At 36.6% G+C, this 15,601-nt stretch overlaps 2 protein-coding genes across 2 annotated transcripts; one reads left to right on the top strand and one right to left on the bottom strand.

Annotated features, from left to right (window-relative positions):
* Nucleotides 1-1,287: 1,287 nt before the first annotated feature.
* On the bottom strand, nucleotides 1,288-2,238 carry LOC129504902 (olfactory receptor 51H1-like). The gene has a single exon (XM_055317775.1). It carries the CDS (start codon nucleotides 2,236-2,238, stop codon nucleotides 1,288-1,290), a length of 951 nt encoding a protein of 316 aa, XP_055173750.1.
* Nucleotides 2,239-14,342: 12,104 nt separating this feature from the next.
* On the top strand, nucleotides 14,343-15,290 carry LOC129504718 (olfactory receptor 51H1-like). The gene has a single exon (XM_055317556.1). The coding sequence runs from the start codon at nucleotides 14,343-14,345 to the stop codon at nucleotides 15,288-15,290; it is 948 nt and encodes a 315-aa protein (XP_055173531.1).
* Nucleotides 15,291-15,601: the final 311 nt, after the last annotated feature.

The following is a 15,601-nucleotide window of genomic DNA, read 5'->3' on the forward strand; positions in this document are numbered from 1 at the left end:
TTCAAGCTACATTAAATACTTGGGATAGATTGAAATAAAATTAAGAGTCCTTGTTCTAATAAAGTATGCAGACTAGCAGGGAAGATATACTATTAGTAAATTATGGTACAGTATGAGAAACTATAATATAAGTAAACAAAGGCATGTAAGAAAAGCTTTCTGGACAAAAATGAAGTTGAAATTAAAATCCTAAGTATATGTAGAAGTTCATATTCTTCCAGTTTATTAAGTGCATCATGTACTCATACTTTCTACTTGCCATTTTCTTTTTAATATTTTTCTCTCATGCTTCCAGCCTGTTGCACACACACACATCTCATTTTTATAAGAAGTACTCAAAGAACATATAAATAAACACAAGAGACAAAAGAACAGAAATGTCCTATGTTCAGTTTTGAATCCCAGAGGGACTATGGAGCAAAAACAATCTCGGGATTTTTCATGAAAAAATTGTTAATTACATACAATGGAATAGTCCTTAGTAATAAAAAGCAATAAACTACCAATACACACCACAACACGAATGAATGTCACATGTATTATGCTAAGACTGCAGGGTCCATGACACTCTGGAAAAAGAGAATAATAGGCATGGAGAACAAATCAGTGCTTGCTAAGGGCTGGGTATGGATACAAAGGGGTAGCATTAGGGAATTTTGAACAGTGATGCAGTTTTTCTCTATCTTGGTATCACTGGTGGTTACCTGGTTCTATTCATTTGTCAAAAGTTGATTCGAACCATATGCTAAAAAGGGTGAATTTAATTGTATATAAATGTTGACAAGCTGTGGGGCACCTGGCTAGTTCAGTTGGAAGAGAATGTGACTCTTGATCTTGGAGTCGTGAGTTTAAGCCTTCCATGGGTATAGAGATTTCTTAAATAAATAAAACTTTAAAAAATGTTGACAAGCTGTTGTATACCATTTTAAGGAAAATTCCTATTTTTATGAAACTACCTAAGATAAATTATTGCTTTCATGAGAACCATTATGCAAAAGCATATCATAACCCATTAGATTTGTACTGTTCAATACAGTAGCTACTAGCTACATGTGACTATTTAAATTATATTTCAATTAATTAGAATTAAATAAAATTTAAATATTCAGTTCCTTATTTGTACTATCAAAGTTTAAAGTGTTCAATGGTTATGTGTGGCCAGTGGTTACTGCATTAAACAAGAGAGATTTAGAACATTTCCATCACTGCAGGAAACTCTACTGGACAGTGGTACATTTGATACTCTTCCCTGACTTGATTGCTTTTGTGCAGAACTCTTAGATGCCATTAAGGGCCAATCCTGCCCCCACAGAACACTCTGACAATTCGCTGCCGTATCTGCTTGGTCCTAACACTGTACACAACAGGATTGAGCACAGGAGGGAGAAGCAGGTAGACATTGGCCAGAAGCATGTGTACTATTGGTGACAAATGCTTCCCAAAGCGGTGAATCAGAGTCATGCCAATTAGAGGCACGTAGAAGAGCAATACTGCACAGACATGGGAGAAGCAGGTGTTGAGAGCCTTGAGTCTCTCTTCTCGGGAAGCAATGCCCAGTACTGCCTGGAGAATTAGAAAGTAAGAAATCAAAAGGATCAAGGCATCTAGTACAATGATGAAGATCACAGCCAGGAGGCCATAGATGCTATTGACACGAGTGTCAGCGCAGGCAAGCCTCATGGCATCCTGATGGAGGCAGTATGCATGGGAAAGGATATTGGAGTGGCAGAAAGGTAGCCTTTTAATGAGGAAAGGCACAGGGAGTACTGCACCCACACTCCGTAGCAGGACAGTTGCTCCAATCTTGCCGATGATTCCATGAGTGAGAATGGTAGCATAGCGCAAAGGGAAGCGAATAGCCACAAAGCGATCAAAGGCCATAGCGACCAGAACACCTGATTCCACTCCCCCAAAGGTATGGATAAAGAACATCTGAGTGATGCAGGCATCAAAGGTTACTGAGCGCCAGTTGAACCAGTGAACACTGATCATGGTGGGCATGGAAGATAATGAAAGGCTGAGGTCAGTGGCAGCTAGCATAGCCAAAAAATAATACATAGGTTCATGGAGACTTCGCTCAACCTTGATGACAACAAGGATGATGACATTACCTAAGAACGTGGTACTGTAAAGAAGGCAGAGGGGCAAGGCCATCCAGAAGTCTTTCTCTGGCATTCCTGGAATCCCAGTCAAGATGAAGTTCTGATGGTTATTAGTAGTTTGGTTGAATGGTGACATAGTGGAATGAAGTTCTGATTGGGCAAAAAGGGAAGAACTTATTAAGTCAAACAGTTGCAGTTAGAATCAGTGGCAATAAGTATTGAGATGGTAGCCATAAGAAGTGACTTAAACATTAATCTAATATACTCACCTTCACAATCCGATAGAGAAACTATGGCCTTATCCCATGAGGCAATAATTCTATTAGTGACCATCACATGCTAAAATATACTTAGGAGAAAGAAAAAAGAAAAAAACTTCAATTAACACCTGTACCCAATAGGAATATAATTTATCCAGAAACACCAAGGAGTTAGTGGACTTGCTTCCTTGCTGTTCTAGTAAACTCCACCTGAGTCACCAGTATCTTTATGCCCTACTCTGAGTAAAGCCTAGATAGTCCTATGGGCCGTTCTAGACATTAATGTCTAACTCCTGCCATGACAAAGATCAATATTAAAATCTTGGTGCCACACAGCTCTCTTCTAATTATTCACTCTTATCTTCAGGAAGATATATCGAAATGTGCAGCTGAGCAAATCACTTTTTGGGCCAGTCTAGCCACAACTGATAAGGGTTCAGGATTAAAAGAAAGAGCAGTACTATCATGCTTTTAAGGCTGTTTGATTTCTGACCCTTATGAGAGTCTCATTAAGAATCTCCCACATAAGAATGTACACACACACAAAGTTCTGTACAAAAAATAAGTGAATTCATATATTATTGAAGCCCATCTCAGGACCCACATGAAAGAAAACAGAACAGGAGCCTGGGTCACAACAAGAAGAAAAATCACTAGACAAAGTGCAAGGGCAGAGAGTTCTGGATGCTTGGGCATGAATAGAGAGACTGGCCAGAGTTACTCTAAGGTTCTTTTAAGTCAATAATTTAGTTCTACATTGTCTAATATCTTAGCCACTAGATATTTATGCCTGTTTACATTTAAATTAATTAAATTAAATTATTAAATTAAATTAAATTAAATTAAATTAAATTAAATTAAATTAAATTAAACATCAGTCCTTAGTTACACTAGCCATGTTTCAAGTATTCAATTACTTTATATGGCTATTGAAGTGACTATTGAATCATATGGTACAGACAGGAAAATTTCCATCATTGCAGAAAGTTCTATTGAAATTTGAAAAATTGATCCTGCAGACTACAGATTTAAAGGATATCAACATTCCAGCTGACTTCTTGACAAATCTTAGATCCAATGGGATTTGTGTGTCTTTTACCTACATACTGCATAACCCGTGTCTCTTTACATATTTTTCTTTATCTCTTTTCTGGAAATTTGAATAAGAAAATAGCTTGAAAACTAGACTCTGGAAATAGATCACCTGGGTTTAAATCCTGGCTCTGTAACTTTGAACAAGTTAATTAATAATCTCTGTGCATATTCCTTACCTCTTTAAAATTAAAATGAAAATAATAGTATGTACCATGGGATAGTTAAAAGTATTCACTGGAAATATCAATACAGCATTTAGATGAGCACCAGGCAAGGAATCAACACTCAATAAAGTTATCATTAAAATAATCAATGTTCGGACAGCCGGATGGCTTAGCGGTTTAGCGCCGCCTTCAGCCCAGGGTATGACCCTGGAGACCTGGGATCCAGTCCCGTGTCAGGCTTCCTGCATGGAGCCTGTTTCTCCCTCTGCCTCTCTCTCTCTCTCTCTCTCTCTCTCTCTCTCTCTCTCTCTCTCTCTCAAGAACAAATAAATAAAATCTTAAAAAAATAATCAAAGTTCATCTGTTACCTATAAATTTTGTAGTGTTTGTGAAACTCTCTCTCAAGATATTTATAAGCCATGAAACCTATTTATATGCTGCTAAATGTATCTACCTACCCATATATAATTTATATATTTTGATTCTATATTACCTAAGTCTCTCCATCCCTCAGCCAGTTTGACCCAACACTGAAAATCTGTGGCTTGCAGGTAGTAGCTGTTGCAGTGCTCAAGAGGAGGAATTCTATAGATCTATGCTCAGTGATTCTGCATTTAATTATGAATGCTTACTGTAAATGATTTATTGGAAGCAGGTCCTAGATAAACCAGAGGTAGGAGAATGATATACTAGTAGTAGTCATGCATAGTAAAAAATAGAGGATAAAAGAATAAAGATAATTCATTCTGAAGGACTAGCACCCCAAAAGCAACACCACACTGACCATCTGAGGAGCTCAATCCCAAAGACCAAGAGTCTTTCCAGAATTCAAGATGAAGGTTACAAACTAGGCTTACTTATTTATTTATTTATTTATTTGTTTGTTTATTTATTTATTTATTTAGAGTGGGGGGAAGGGCAGAGGGAGGGAGAGAATCTTAAGCAGGCTCCATACCCAGAGCAGAGCCCCACATGAGGCTTGATTTCATGACCCTGAGATCATGACCTGAACCGAAATCAGAAGTCAAACTCTTAACCAACTGAACCGCCCCAGGTTCAGTGCTCAGGTTCAGCACCCTCAAACTAGGCTCTTGATTCCTTAAGATCTAAAGCACTTCAGGAAGAACTTTCCATGTTTAATTAAATTATTAAGGACTTCATATTTGTCAAATGCCTCCTAAGTACTAGGCATGCCATTGTAATCAGAGGACCAAAAGAGCACCTTCTTTCCTTATCAAATAACACATGAAAAACAAGAGCAGAAACAGGAGTGGAATGTGTGCCAAGGATGAATAAAGACATGCTTTACAGATGGGTCAATATGTCCGGCCTGTATCCTCAGTTGGACTCAGCTCAACTCTGTGTCTATCAATACCAGTGACAGACCATGGACAGGATCAAACCTAAACTTTCCTCACAGCAAAAGGGCAGGAACTTCTATGGCTTACAAAGCATATGTGGGAATGGAGGTGGAAGAGAAGATAGGCAGCAAGAGCCTTTCTTTTCTATCACTATGGAACTACAATTGTTCTTCTCCAGCCAGGCAGCCAAGTGGAAAGACCTATTCTCTGAAGGACAGGACACAGCATAATATACTTTAATATATATTAAAGTGTCTGAACTGCAGGCTGAAGCATAGTTCTGGCCCCTTCGATTTGTCCTCTATAGAAGCCATGGACTAGTCTTGCCCTTAGGGAAGGAATATATTTGCTATTTGCCTTGAGCCAGGACTGACAGAAGGGGAAAAATTTCCAGGGCTCTACTATTTTCTCTAATTAGCCTTTAGTAGAATAATATACTTGCCATTGATTTCCTCATTATGTATAGTTCAAATTGTAATTTCTTTTTTAATGAAAAAGGTAAAGGAAATGGACGAATGATTATCACCATAAAAAAATATTGCTGAAACCGAGGGTTCTAGGTTCTAGAAATATGTAGAAATCATGAGCAATCACTTTATATGATGACATAGAGAAACAATGCAAAGGTTAACAGGCAGGCATTTTAAATTATTTTAGTCCTTTAATAATAAAAATGTGAAATTTATTGAATGCTTATTTATGCTTCAGCCTCTATTTTTAGCTCTTTACATATGCTATCTCTTTTAATGACTAAAAAATATTTATGAGAAAAGTACTATTGCCATTATGCATTAGTAAAATAAGAGTCAGAAAAGTAAATTAATTTGACTCAAATCCCAAAAGTAAAACTTAAATCTGAACATTATACTTTGAAGTTCTATTTAATCTTATAGGAAATGACAAGCTTTTAGCCAAAGAGATAACTTGTACCATCAAATTCAAAGTCCAGACCAAACAGTACACTGGGCTCAAAAGACCTGACCTCCTCCACTCCAACCACTCAGTACTGAACTCTAAAAATGTCTTTATGAATTGTCCATAACTACAGCCCCCTCCATTCTATGAAAACATTCTCAGAGAAAGCATTACCTGGGCCTCAGTTTGTTTCCCAACTCACCCAAAGCCTAATCTAGGAGATGAGAGTCATTTCTGGTGCTGTACATAAGAGCAGTACAGCCAGAGATTTAAAACCAGCAGAACCCTAATCCAGAATTCCCTCCGAAGTGATCCCCTAGAGACAAAGCATCAGTCTTCTTGGAGATGTCCCCAGAGCCAATGGCCATAGAGACTCAGGCTTCTGGACATTTTGGTCTTCTTTGTCTTGATCTCAGAGGAAGGGGGCCTAGTTTTCCCTAATGCAAAACTTGTGATGGCAACCATGCAAATACAGACTTTGTCTCATCCTGTGTGAATGGTACCTCACTAGCATACCAAAATGCAAATATACTTTAGTGTCTAATCATTACAATTCTCTCTAAAGGAGACAGAAAGTAAAAAGAAGGAAGGAAGGAAGGAAGGAAAAGAAAAAAGAAAGACAAGAAAGCAAGCAAAAAAGGAAAAATGTTAAAGAAATGCTCATTCATGTTTCCACATGCCTTCTAGTTACTACTCTCTCATTCTGTCCTCTGCTTCACAGTAAAGCCTATCAGCTTTGTGGTCTGGAATGTCTTCCCATTCTCTCAATTCATTTTAGTGACAGTTCTTACCCATACCACTGAAAGCATCTGTGCAGGTGTCACCAATGGTCTGTTTATTGCTAAACCCAGAAAATATTCTCCACCTTACTCTCCTTCTCAGCAGGATTCAATACAGTGGAAAATTGCCTCCATGTTAAGTTACTTTCATTTCTGATTTTTTTGTGACACCATGATTTCCTCCTGCTTTAACTTCTACTCTTCGATATCCTTTGATGGCTTATCTTCCTCCTACATCACTAAATGTTAGTGTGTCTCTTCTTTGGTCTTTTGCCCTATACTTTAATCTCATTCTCACTGAATGATAGTATCAAATCCTAGTGATTTAATGCCTCTATAATCGATTACCCCCAAAAGCATATCTTTGGGCCTGAATTCTGTCTTGATCTCCAGACCAATTCCTACTCGATAATTCCATGTAGATATCAAATAGGAAACTTCAAATTAGCATAGTGAATACTGTAAAACAAAAACAAAAATTTTCTTCCTATTTGCTTACAATGAATTTCAATAAATCACACTAACCATAGCACAACCCACTTAGTTGCCAAAATCAAAATTCCAATCTTTTCTAATCTTCTTCCTTATATTTAATCCATTACCAAGGCCTATTGAGTCCAAACTAAAATATATTTCAGATGATTCAAATTTCCTTCATCTTTGCTTCTACCATTCTACTAAAGTTACCTTGACCTCTTATAGAATAGAGCAATAGTCTCCTAATGAATTATTAAATGTTCTATTTTATCTGTCTTACCATTTGTTATGGTATAATTTACAAATGATAGATTTGATCCATTTTAAGTGTACAGTTTGAAGAGTTTTAATAAATTTATAAAACTCTGGGGATCCCTGGGTGGCTCAGCCGTTTAGCGCCTGCCTTCGGCCCAGGGCGTGATTCTGGAGTCCCGGGATCGAGTCCCACATCAGGCTCCCTGCATGGAGCCCGCTTCTCCCTCTGCCTGTGTCTCTGCCTCTCTCTTTCTCTGTCTGTCACAATGAATAAATAAAATCTTAAAAAAAAAAGATTCCTTCATGGTGGTTTGAGGTCAGCCCTGGACCCGTGTCTCGCTCCAGGAAACAACAGATATGCTCTCTATTTTTATAGTTTGCCTTTACTAGTAATTTTATATAAGAGGAATCATAAAATATATTGTCTTTTGTGTCTGGCTTCTCCTACTTAACATATTGTTTTGAATTTTATCCATGCTGCTAAATGTATTCATAGCTTGTTCCTTTTCCTTCCTGAGTAATATGTCATTGTATGGATAAAACTTATTTATTTACTCATTTGGTAGTTGAAATACATTTGAGTTGTTTACCACTTTTGACTATTATGAATAATGTTGCTACAAACATTAGCATATAGTCTTTGTATGGACATGTTTGGGCAGAAATCTAGGAAAGGAATTACTGGATACTATGATAGGTGTTTCTCTAATTTGGAAGAAAATGTCTAACTGTTTGTGGTTGAACGATTTTATACTCACATCAACAATATATAAGGATTCCAATTTCTTCCCATTCTTGCCAATACATGGCACTATCAGATTTTATGGACTGTGCAGTGGTACCTTATTACAAAATTAATTTGAATTTCTCAGTGATCAATGTTGCTAAAGTCTTTTCATGTGACTACTTCTGATTTGACAGTTTTTTTTCTTTTATTTTGTTTCTTGGTATAAATGGGAATTAGATTTTGAAACGACTTTTCTGCATTTATTGATATCATCTTGTTTTTTATTTAAACTATTTATATAGTATTACACATTAAATCTTGTGTTAAAGCATCCTTACATTACTGGGATAAACTTTAATTTTTCATAGTACAATTTTCTTTTTGCTTTCTATATCAGTTTACTAATATTTTGCTTAAAATTTGCATCCCTATTCATAAAAGGTTTTCTCGTAGTTTTCTGATGATACACATCTAGATTTTGTATCAAGTAATACTAGTTTCACAAAAGGAGTTAGGAAGTTTTCCCTCATCTATTTTCTAAAAGACTCTATGCCACAGTGGCATTACTTTTTCCTTAAATGTATTATAGAATTCACAGTAAACTTACGTAGACCTAGAAATATGGTTTTCACAGTGAAACTTTTCCCATCCTTTACTTCCATCTTATTTGTATCTTTGACTCTAAGTTATGCCTCTTGTAAGTAGCACATACTTGGATTTTTCTTTTTTTATCCACCTGACAATCTCTGCTTTTTTATTGGAGTTTATAGTTCATCTAAGTTTTTTTTAATTATTATTATTTTTTAAAGATTTTATTTATTTATTCATGAGAGACACAGAGAGAGAGAGAGAGACAGACAGACAGACAGAAACAGAGACATAGGCAGAGGGAGAAGCAGGCTCCATGCAGGGAGCCTGATGTGGGACTCGATCCCGGGTCTCCAGGATCACACCCTAGGCCCAAGGCGGCGCTAAACCGCTGAGCCACCGGGGCTGCGCTAGTTCATCTAAGTTTAATGTAACTTGATTTGGTTAGATTTGTATCTGTCATGTGGATATTTGCTTTTTATATGTTTCGGTCTTTTTTAGTTCTTCCTTTTCTCATTTATTGTCTTCTCTCATGTTGAAGATTTTTACTGTACTGTTTTAAAATTTGACTGCTTTTCTTCCCCAGAACTTTGAATATGCCATTCAACCTGATAAAACTACTTAGAAAAATACACCATAAGAAGTAGGCAAAAATTTCTCTTCTCCTAACTTTTTTTTTCTTTAGAGTGTTTTACATGAAAGGGAATTACAATGTGAGAGAATACTAGCAGAAATACCTTTTTTTTTTTCTGATGGAAAACATGACATGCTTGATGCTGATATAAATAATCAAGTAGAGGGTAAAAACTTTATGGTAAGGAAGAGTAGTAAGGGAAAATTGCTGAAGTGATGTTCCTGAGGAGACACAAGAAAAATTTAATGAAAAACTGAAAGAATTGGCTTTAGAATAGAGCATGAATATGTCATCTGATTTATATAAGGTAGCCGAGAAATCAGCATATATTTGACTCTTAGGTGAGTAAATGTAATTTAGGGCACTAAATCAGTTTTCTGATTGTTTCAATTTTCTATATGAAGTAGGAAGTGAAGTCAACAACAAAGAATAAGGATTTGTGTAAGACAAGGGAGTGGGAGAAGAGTCATTAAATATGATTGAAAGCACGGAGGGAGTTATGTGAGCTCTTTGGTATGAGTGAACATGGTTGTATGATTTCCTCTAGTACGTTGGACCATATAAATTCAGTTGGGGAGGTGAGGGAATAGTTGGACTTAACCAGGAAAAGTCATTTTTAATAGATGACAAGGAAATGTTGAATAAATAGGTTTCATGACTTTCACTAAGATCAAACAGCTAAAATTAAACGTGGTTTTAAGCAAGGTATATCAGACTTCCCAGACTCTACTCTTTCTGCTAAACTTTGCCATTTAGTATCTGGAAAGGCAGATCCTTGATAAAGTAGAGCTCCAAAATATAGGAAATTCTGATTGTTAGGATAATCTGGGAGTCCTCCTGGAAGAGAGGTTAGGCTACAAGCAGCATCAATTTCTATAGACATGAATGAGGCAAATTATAACATCCTCAGAGGAGTCCAAGCCACCAGTTAAAAGATTCAGAAAGTTTGCATCAAGCACTTTACTTGTGTATATTACTGTTTGTAACAATTCTTCAAAGAGGTTGGGAAACATTAGCACTCTCCCAAACTTGAAAATCCTTAAAGGTAAAGACTTTGTATTTTAACTCTTTACCCTTAATAGCTTGGGGTGCTTAAAGATCATTTTAAAAGAATAAAAACTCATCTATAGAAATTATACACTCATACACATCTCATATGTAGGATCATGTAAAGCTATAAATATACAGATAAAAAAACAATAAATAAATAAATAAATAATCATAAATTTCTAAACATAGTCACAAACTCTTATGTAAAAATATATAGAAACACTTATTATAAAGCACTAGCTCTTAATGTTCATTGAATAGGTGGTGTCCTATAAATTGTAATACACATTGGGAAATAACTATGTTTAGAAATTAAAAATACATAAAGTTCTACAATACATTCTCTAATGTACCTGGAAAAAAAGCATCATCATAAGAATTATTTATATCTGGCTTTTGTTTTCTGCTATTACGATGCAAATATGTCTATGAAAGAAAATAAATGAGACCAAAAGAGGTGGTGGATAGGATCTGTGGATAATTTAAGGACTTACCACATAAAGGCACACACTGATGGAATAACCAGCTATTTCTAGAATTTTGAGAATTACCTCAGTGAAATTACAGCAAAATTCATTAAAACAAATTAAAGAAACTGTATTTAATAGATTTAAATAACAAGCTAGGAAATCAAAGAGTGCAACAGATTCAGAGAACTTTGTTCTCTATGTTTCTGATAGAGAGTCAGGCAAGCCTTCTCTTCATCTCAAAACAACAGTAGACTCCAGACCTATTTCAGGGTAAATCATAACACTATGTCATCATTGAGCCTGAGACTGGTTTTGGAGTCAGAAGACCTGGACCAATATCCAGCTGGAATCCTAGAATTTGCTTAGTGGTTCAACATGAGACAAATCTTTTTTATATATACTTATATTTATTTATATATTTAATATGTATTTATTACATATATGCAAGTAATACATATTCATAAATAATATGTGTGCACGTGTGTGTAAGGGAGAAGTAGATCCTTCTTCAAACTTGGCTGACAGATTGCAAACAAAATGAAGAAAAAAACTGAGATTTGTTGGCAAAAGAAAAAATAGTTTGACCGATGAAGGAAGGGTCTGGATTCCTTAGGGACATCATGATGGAATAGCCCAGAGGCTAACAACACCCCTCAGGGATGTTTTCAGAGGAGTTAAGAAATTGTTATTGAGTTGTGATCACTCCAGATGTCACCAGACGTTTGAGAAGTCTTCATAAGTGCTCTCTTTGCTAATTTCAGGAAAGGAAGAAGCCAAATTAATTCTGACCTGGAGCATAGAAATTGATACAGGTAATAAATTAATCTTAAAGTACTTTCACATGCCTTCTTCCTAGCAAGTGCTGTGTGGAATTATTTATGTACATTATTTCATTAAATAATCATAGAAATTCTAGTGAGGGAAATGATAAGAGCAGATAACAAGTTTCTAGGTAAAATGGAAAAAAATAAGTGTACATGTTGTTATTAGGGATGGAAGAAGACATATACTGTAGGGGAGAACTAGTGCATGGAAAGAATGAAAGAATGATTGGATGGATATACATGAATTGGGAGCTAGAAAAAGAGGGTGCTGAACATATAGAGAGAATGAAAAAGAGAAAGAAGAACAGAGGTAGGAATGAGGAAAAAAGATGAGGTAAAACACATTTGGATAAAGAAAAACAATCAAAAGCACTAGAAACAAGAATCTGGGAAAACAAGAATCAGCATTTCCATAAAACAACTGTGCTTCCACAGGCCCTGGGGATTTCAAGAATACCAAAGTACCAAATTTTTTCAAGTCTTTCCAAGAAAAACATCCAGGAGCAGAGAGCCAACTGATTCTTCCCAAGTGAAAGCCATCAGAATTGCTTGAGATGAGGGATCAGCAGACCCAAACAAGTGAAGAACTCTCACTTAACATGGAAAGTATTTAAAAAGCTCCCTCCTCAAGGAGTAGCCAAAGGGTTAGACAGACACCATGAAGTGTTTTGTTTAAATCTGAGCATTGTACTTTATTGTGAGAGGGGCCTGGATTCGGTTTGCAACATATAACACAACCTTTGTAAGTGGACTACACTATCTCTTGAGGATTCCTCTATGCCAAAAAATCAGAATCTGCAAAAATAATTTCTTCATAATGCTGTCTCCCAAACAGCAATTCTTCAACTCACAGCAGAACAGGAGGCAGAAGGAGCAGTGAAGCCTACATGGTCGTGTACACCTGGCAAGTTCTTGAGATTTTTCTTTTTCCTTGCCCATAACAGGGACCTAGGAAAGAACAAAAACATCTTTGTTCTGATAACTTTCAGACTCCTCAAGTTTGGGGGGTTTTTTTGTTTGTTTGTTTGTTTTTAATCTGTGCCATTTTAGAAAGAGATTTTTTTCTCCTGGTTAATGATTCCCAACCACATGCAAAAGATCAGGGAGGAGTTTGAGGATTTGTAACACTTCTAAAAAAAGAATGATATTCAGTCATCCATATTAACTTATTTATTATTTCAATCCTTCATTTAAAGTATATGGAACACTAATATTTTCTTAACATGTGGTCTGTTAAGTGATGAACATAATAAATATTCCTTTCCTCTGGGGAGTTTAACTTCTAGCAGGCAAGAGGGACATTGAACAAATACTCATGCAATACTTAAATAACTGTTCTTACTTAGGAGAAAGAAAAGCTCATAATATGAAAACAATATACTTAAGATTTAAGAAATCTTAAACCAGAATGAGCATTTGGAAAAGGCTTACTTGGGAAGGATAGCTAGGCTTTGATTAGGCAAGAGTAACTCTAGGAGAGGTAGAGAAAGGCCTAAGGATCCGGAAAGAACAATGTGGAAATCCTCTATTAGTATCTCAGTGGGATCCAGGAACTTAAACACTGCAAATTTGGCTGGACTGAAGAGACCAAAGGGGAGAGAAATGATATGCGTTGGTGCAGGGGCAGTAGATAGGAGTAGGAGCTGAATCATGCTGTCTCTTGAGGGCTGAGATAAAAATTTGAGACTCTGTTCTAAGGACAACAGAAACCCTTAAAGGAGGTTTTGCTGGTGGTGAATAAATCATATTCCAAATCTAAAAAGTTTATTCAGACTACAGAATGAGGAATTACTGACACAGGCACTACTAGATGGAGGATGGTCAGTTAGGGAGCCTGGAGGAATGGGTTATACTATTTATTAACTGACAAAAGACAGAAAGGGGATACTTATTTCATATGTTTTGAAGGCAAGTGTGAAATTGGTTAAACATTGATTTAACAAAGGAAGAAGTTTTAAGAATGGCCCCAAGTTTCTGGTGCATTAGGTAATTCTCAAAATAAAAATCCTATAAGTGAATACTTTTATATCTTATGTGTGGTTGTTTCTGGGCCACCTGTATTCCCTGTTCGTTGCTACTTTAAAATGAGGTTATGGCAAACTATAAATTATTATTTGAGAATTACCTCAAAATTTGTCAAGATTAAATATTAATTTGAATAGTTTTATCACTAATGAGTTTATCTACAAATGTAGGCCATTATAAATACCATGACATAGATGCCTAGGTATATGGAAGAAGATACACACACGTGTGCATGTGAGACTATGTGTGTGTGTATGTGTGTGTGTGTATACACATAGATTTGTATAAATATGGGTTTGTGATGGCAGTGGAATTGTGAGTAGGTATTTGTGTGGTAGTGCTATTGTGAATTTAGAGGGTTTTTAAAAATTATTTAGCAAAATGCTCTACACTGTTAAGTCCTTGCGTGTTGCTACTTCATCTCATGTGATTGTCTAGGAAGCAAACAAAGTAATACAAAAACCTTAGACATTGTTTTAAACTTAACTGGTCCCTCTGCTGTTCCTCTTCTATATTCATAAATGTATTTACCATCTTCTATGAAAATATATTTTCAACTTAGGAACTGCAAGCTAAGTGGAAGAGTCCAGCCTCCCCCAACAGTGGCAAAATGACAATGAACTCAAATGCATCACATGTGAACCACCACAGTTTCATTTTGACAGGTATCCCTGGGATGCCAGATAAAAATGCATGGATGGCCTTTCCCCTGGGATTTCTCTACACACTAACTCTCCTGGGAAATGGTACCATCTTAGCTGTCATCAAGGTAGATGAGAGTCTCCATGAGCCTATGTACTACTTCCTCTCCATCTTGGCTCTCACTGATGTTAGTCTCTCCATGTCCACCTTGCCCTCCATGCTCAGCATCTTCTGGTTTAATGTCCCTGAGGTTCCTTTTGATGCATGCATTACACAGATGTTTTTCATCCATGGATTTGGAGTGGTAGAATCAGGAGTATTAGTGTCCATGGCCTTCGACAGATTTGTGGCCATCCGAGATCCATTACGCTATGCTTCCATCCTCACCCATGGCATCATTGGAAAGATTGGAATAGTTGTCCTCACCCGGGCAGTCTGTGTGGTGTTCCCTGTTCCCTTCCTTATAAAGCGGCTACCTTTTTGCCATTCCAATGTCTTGTCTCATTCTTATTGTCTCCACCAAGATGCAATGAGGCTAGCCTGTGCCAGTACCCGCATCAACAGTCTCTACGGCCTTATCATAGTCATCTTCACGTTGGGGCTGGATGCTATTATCATTCTCTTTTCTTATGTGCTCATCCTGAAGACTGTGCTGGGCATTGCTTCCAGAGATGAAAGGCTCAAAGCTCTCAACACCTGCCTCTCTCACATCTGTGCTGTGCTCCTCTTCTATATTCCTCTCATTGGCGTCACCATGATCCACAGATTTGGAAAGCATTTATCACCAGTGGTGCACACACTCATGGCCAATATCTATCTGTTACTCCCCCCTGTACTCAATCCCATTGTCTACAGTGTGAAGACCAAGCAGATACGAAGGCGAATCATACACATGTTCCAGAGGAGAACAAACAGAGCCTAGGGAAAGAGAGTCATGTGTGAGGTGCAACAGTTTTAGCAGTTCCAATGCAGCATAATTATGTACATCTAGCAAAATGTGGGGTGGGCAAGGCTTGTGAGTGACAATCAATACATGGGTCATTCTTGTTTTGTATTTACTCCATTTTGAAATGTGAACATTTTGATATCTGGTGTCACATACAAAATCTAACTTAATACCATATTTTTTCTTCTATGAAACTAGAGATGAGCATTAGTAATAATATAAATTATCACCTGCTTATCTAGATAGCACTTATGAGTATTTACTCATAAAACATGAAGTAACATTCT

The sequence above is a fragment of the Nyctereutes procyonoides genome, unplaced genomic scaffold, assembly GCF_905146905.1.
Source record: "Nyctereutes procyonoides isolate TBG_1078 unplaced genomic scaffold, NYPRO_anot_genome, whole genome shotgun sequence".
Lineage (NCBI taxonomy): Eukaryota > Metazoa > Chordata > Mammalia > Carnivora > Canidae > Nyctereutes > Nyctereutes procyonoides.

Bases quoted from the DNA above. Each gene is read 5' to 3' on its own strand.
- LOC129504902 (XM_055317775.1), bottom strand. From the start codon at position 2,238: ATGTCACCATTCAACCAAACTACTAATAACCATCAGAACTTCATCTTG.
- LOC129504718 (XM_055317556.1), top strand. From the start codon at position 14,343: ATGAACTCAAATGCATCACATGTGAACCACCACAGTTTCATTTTGACA.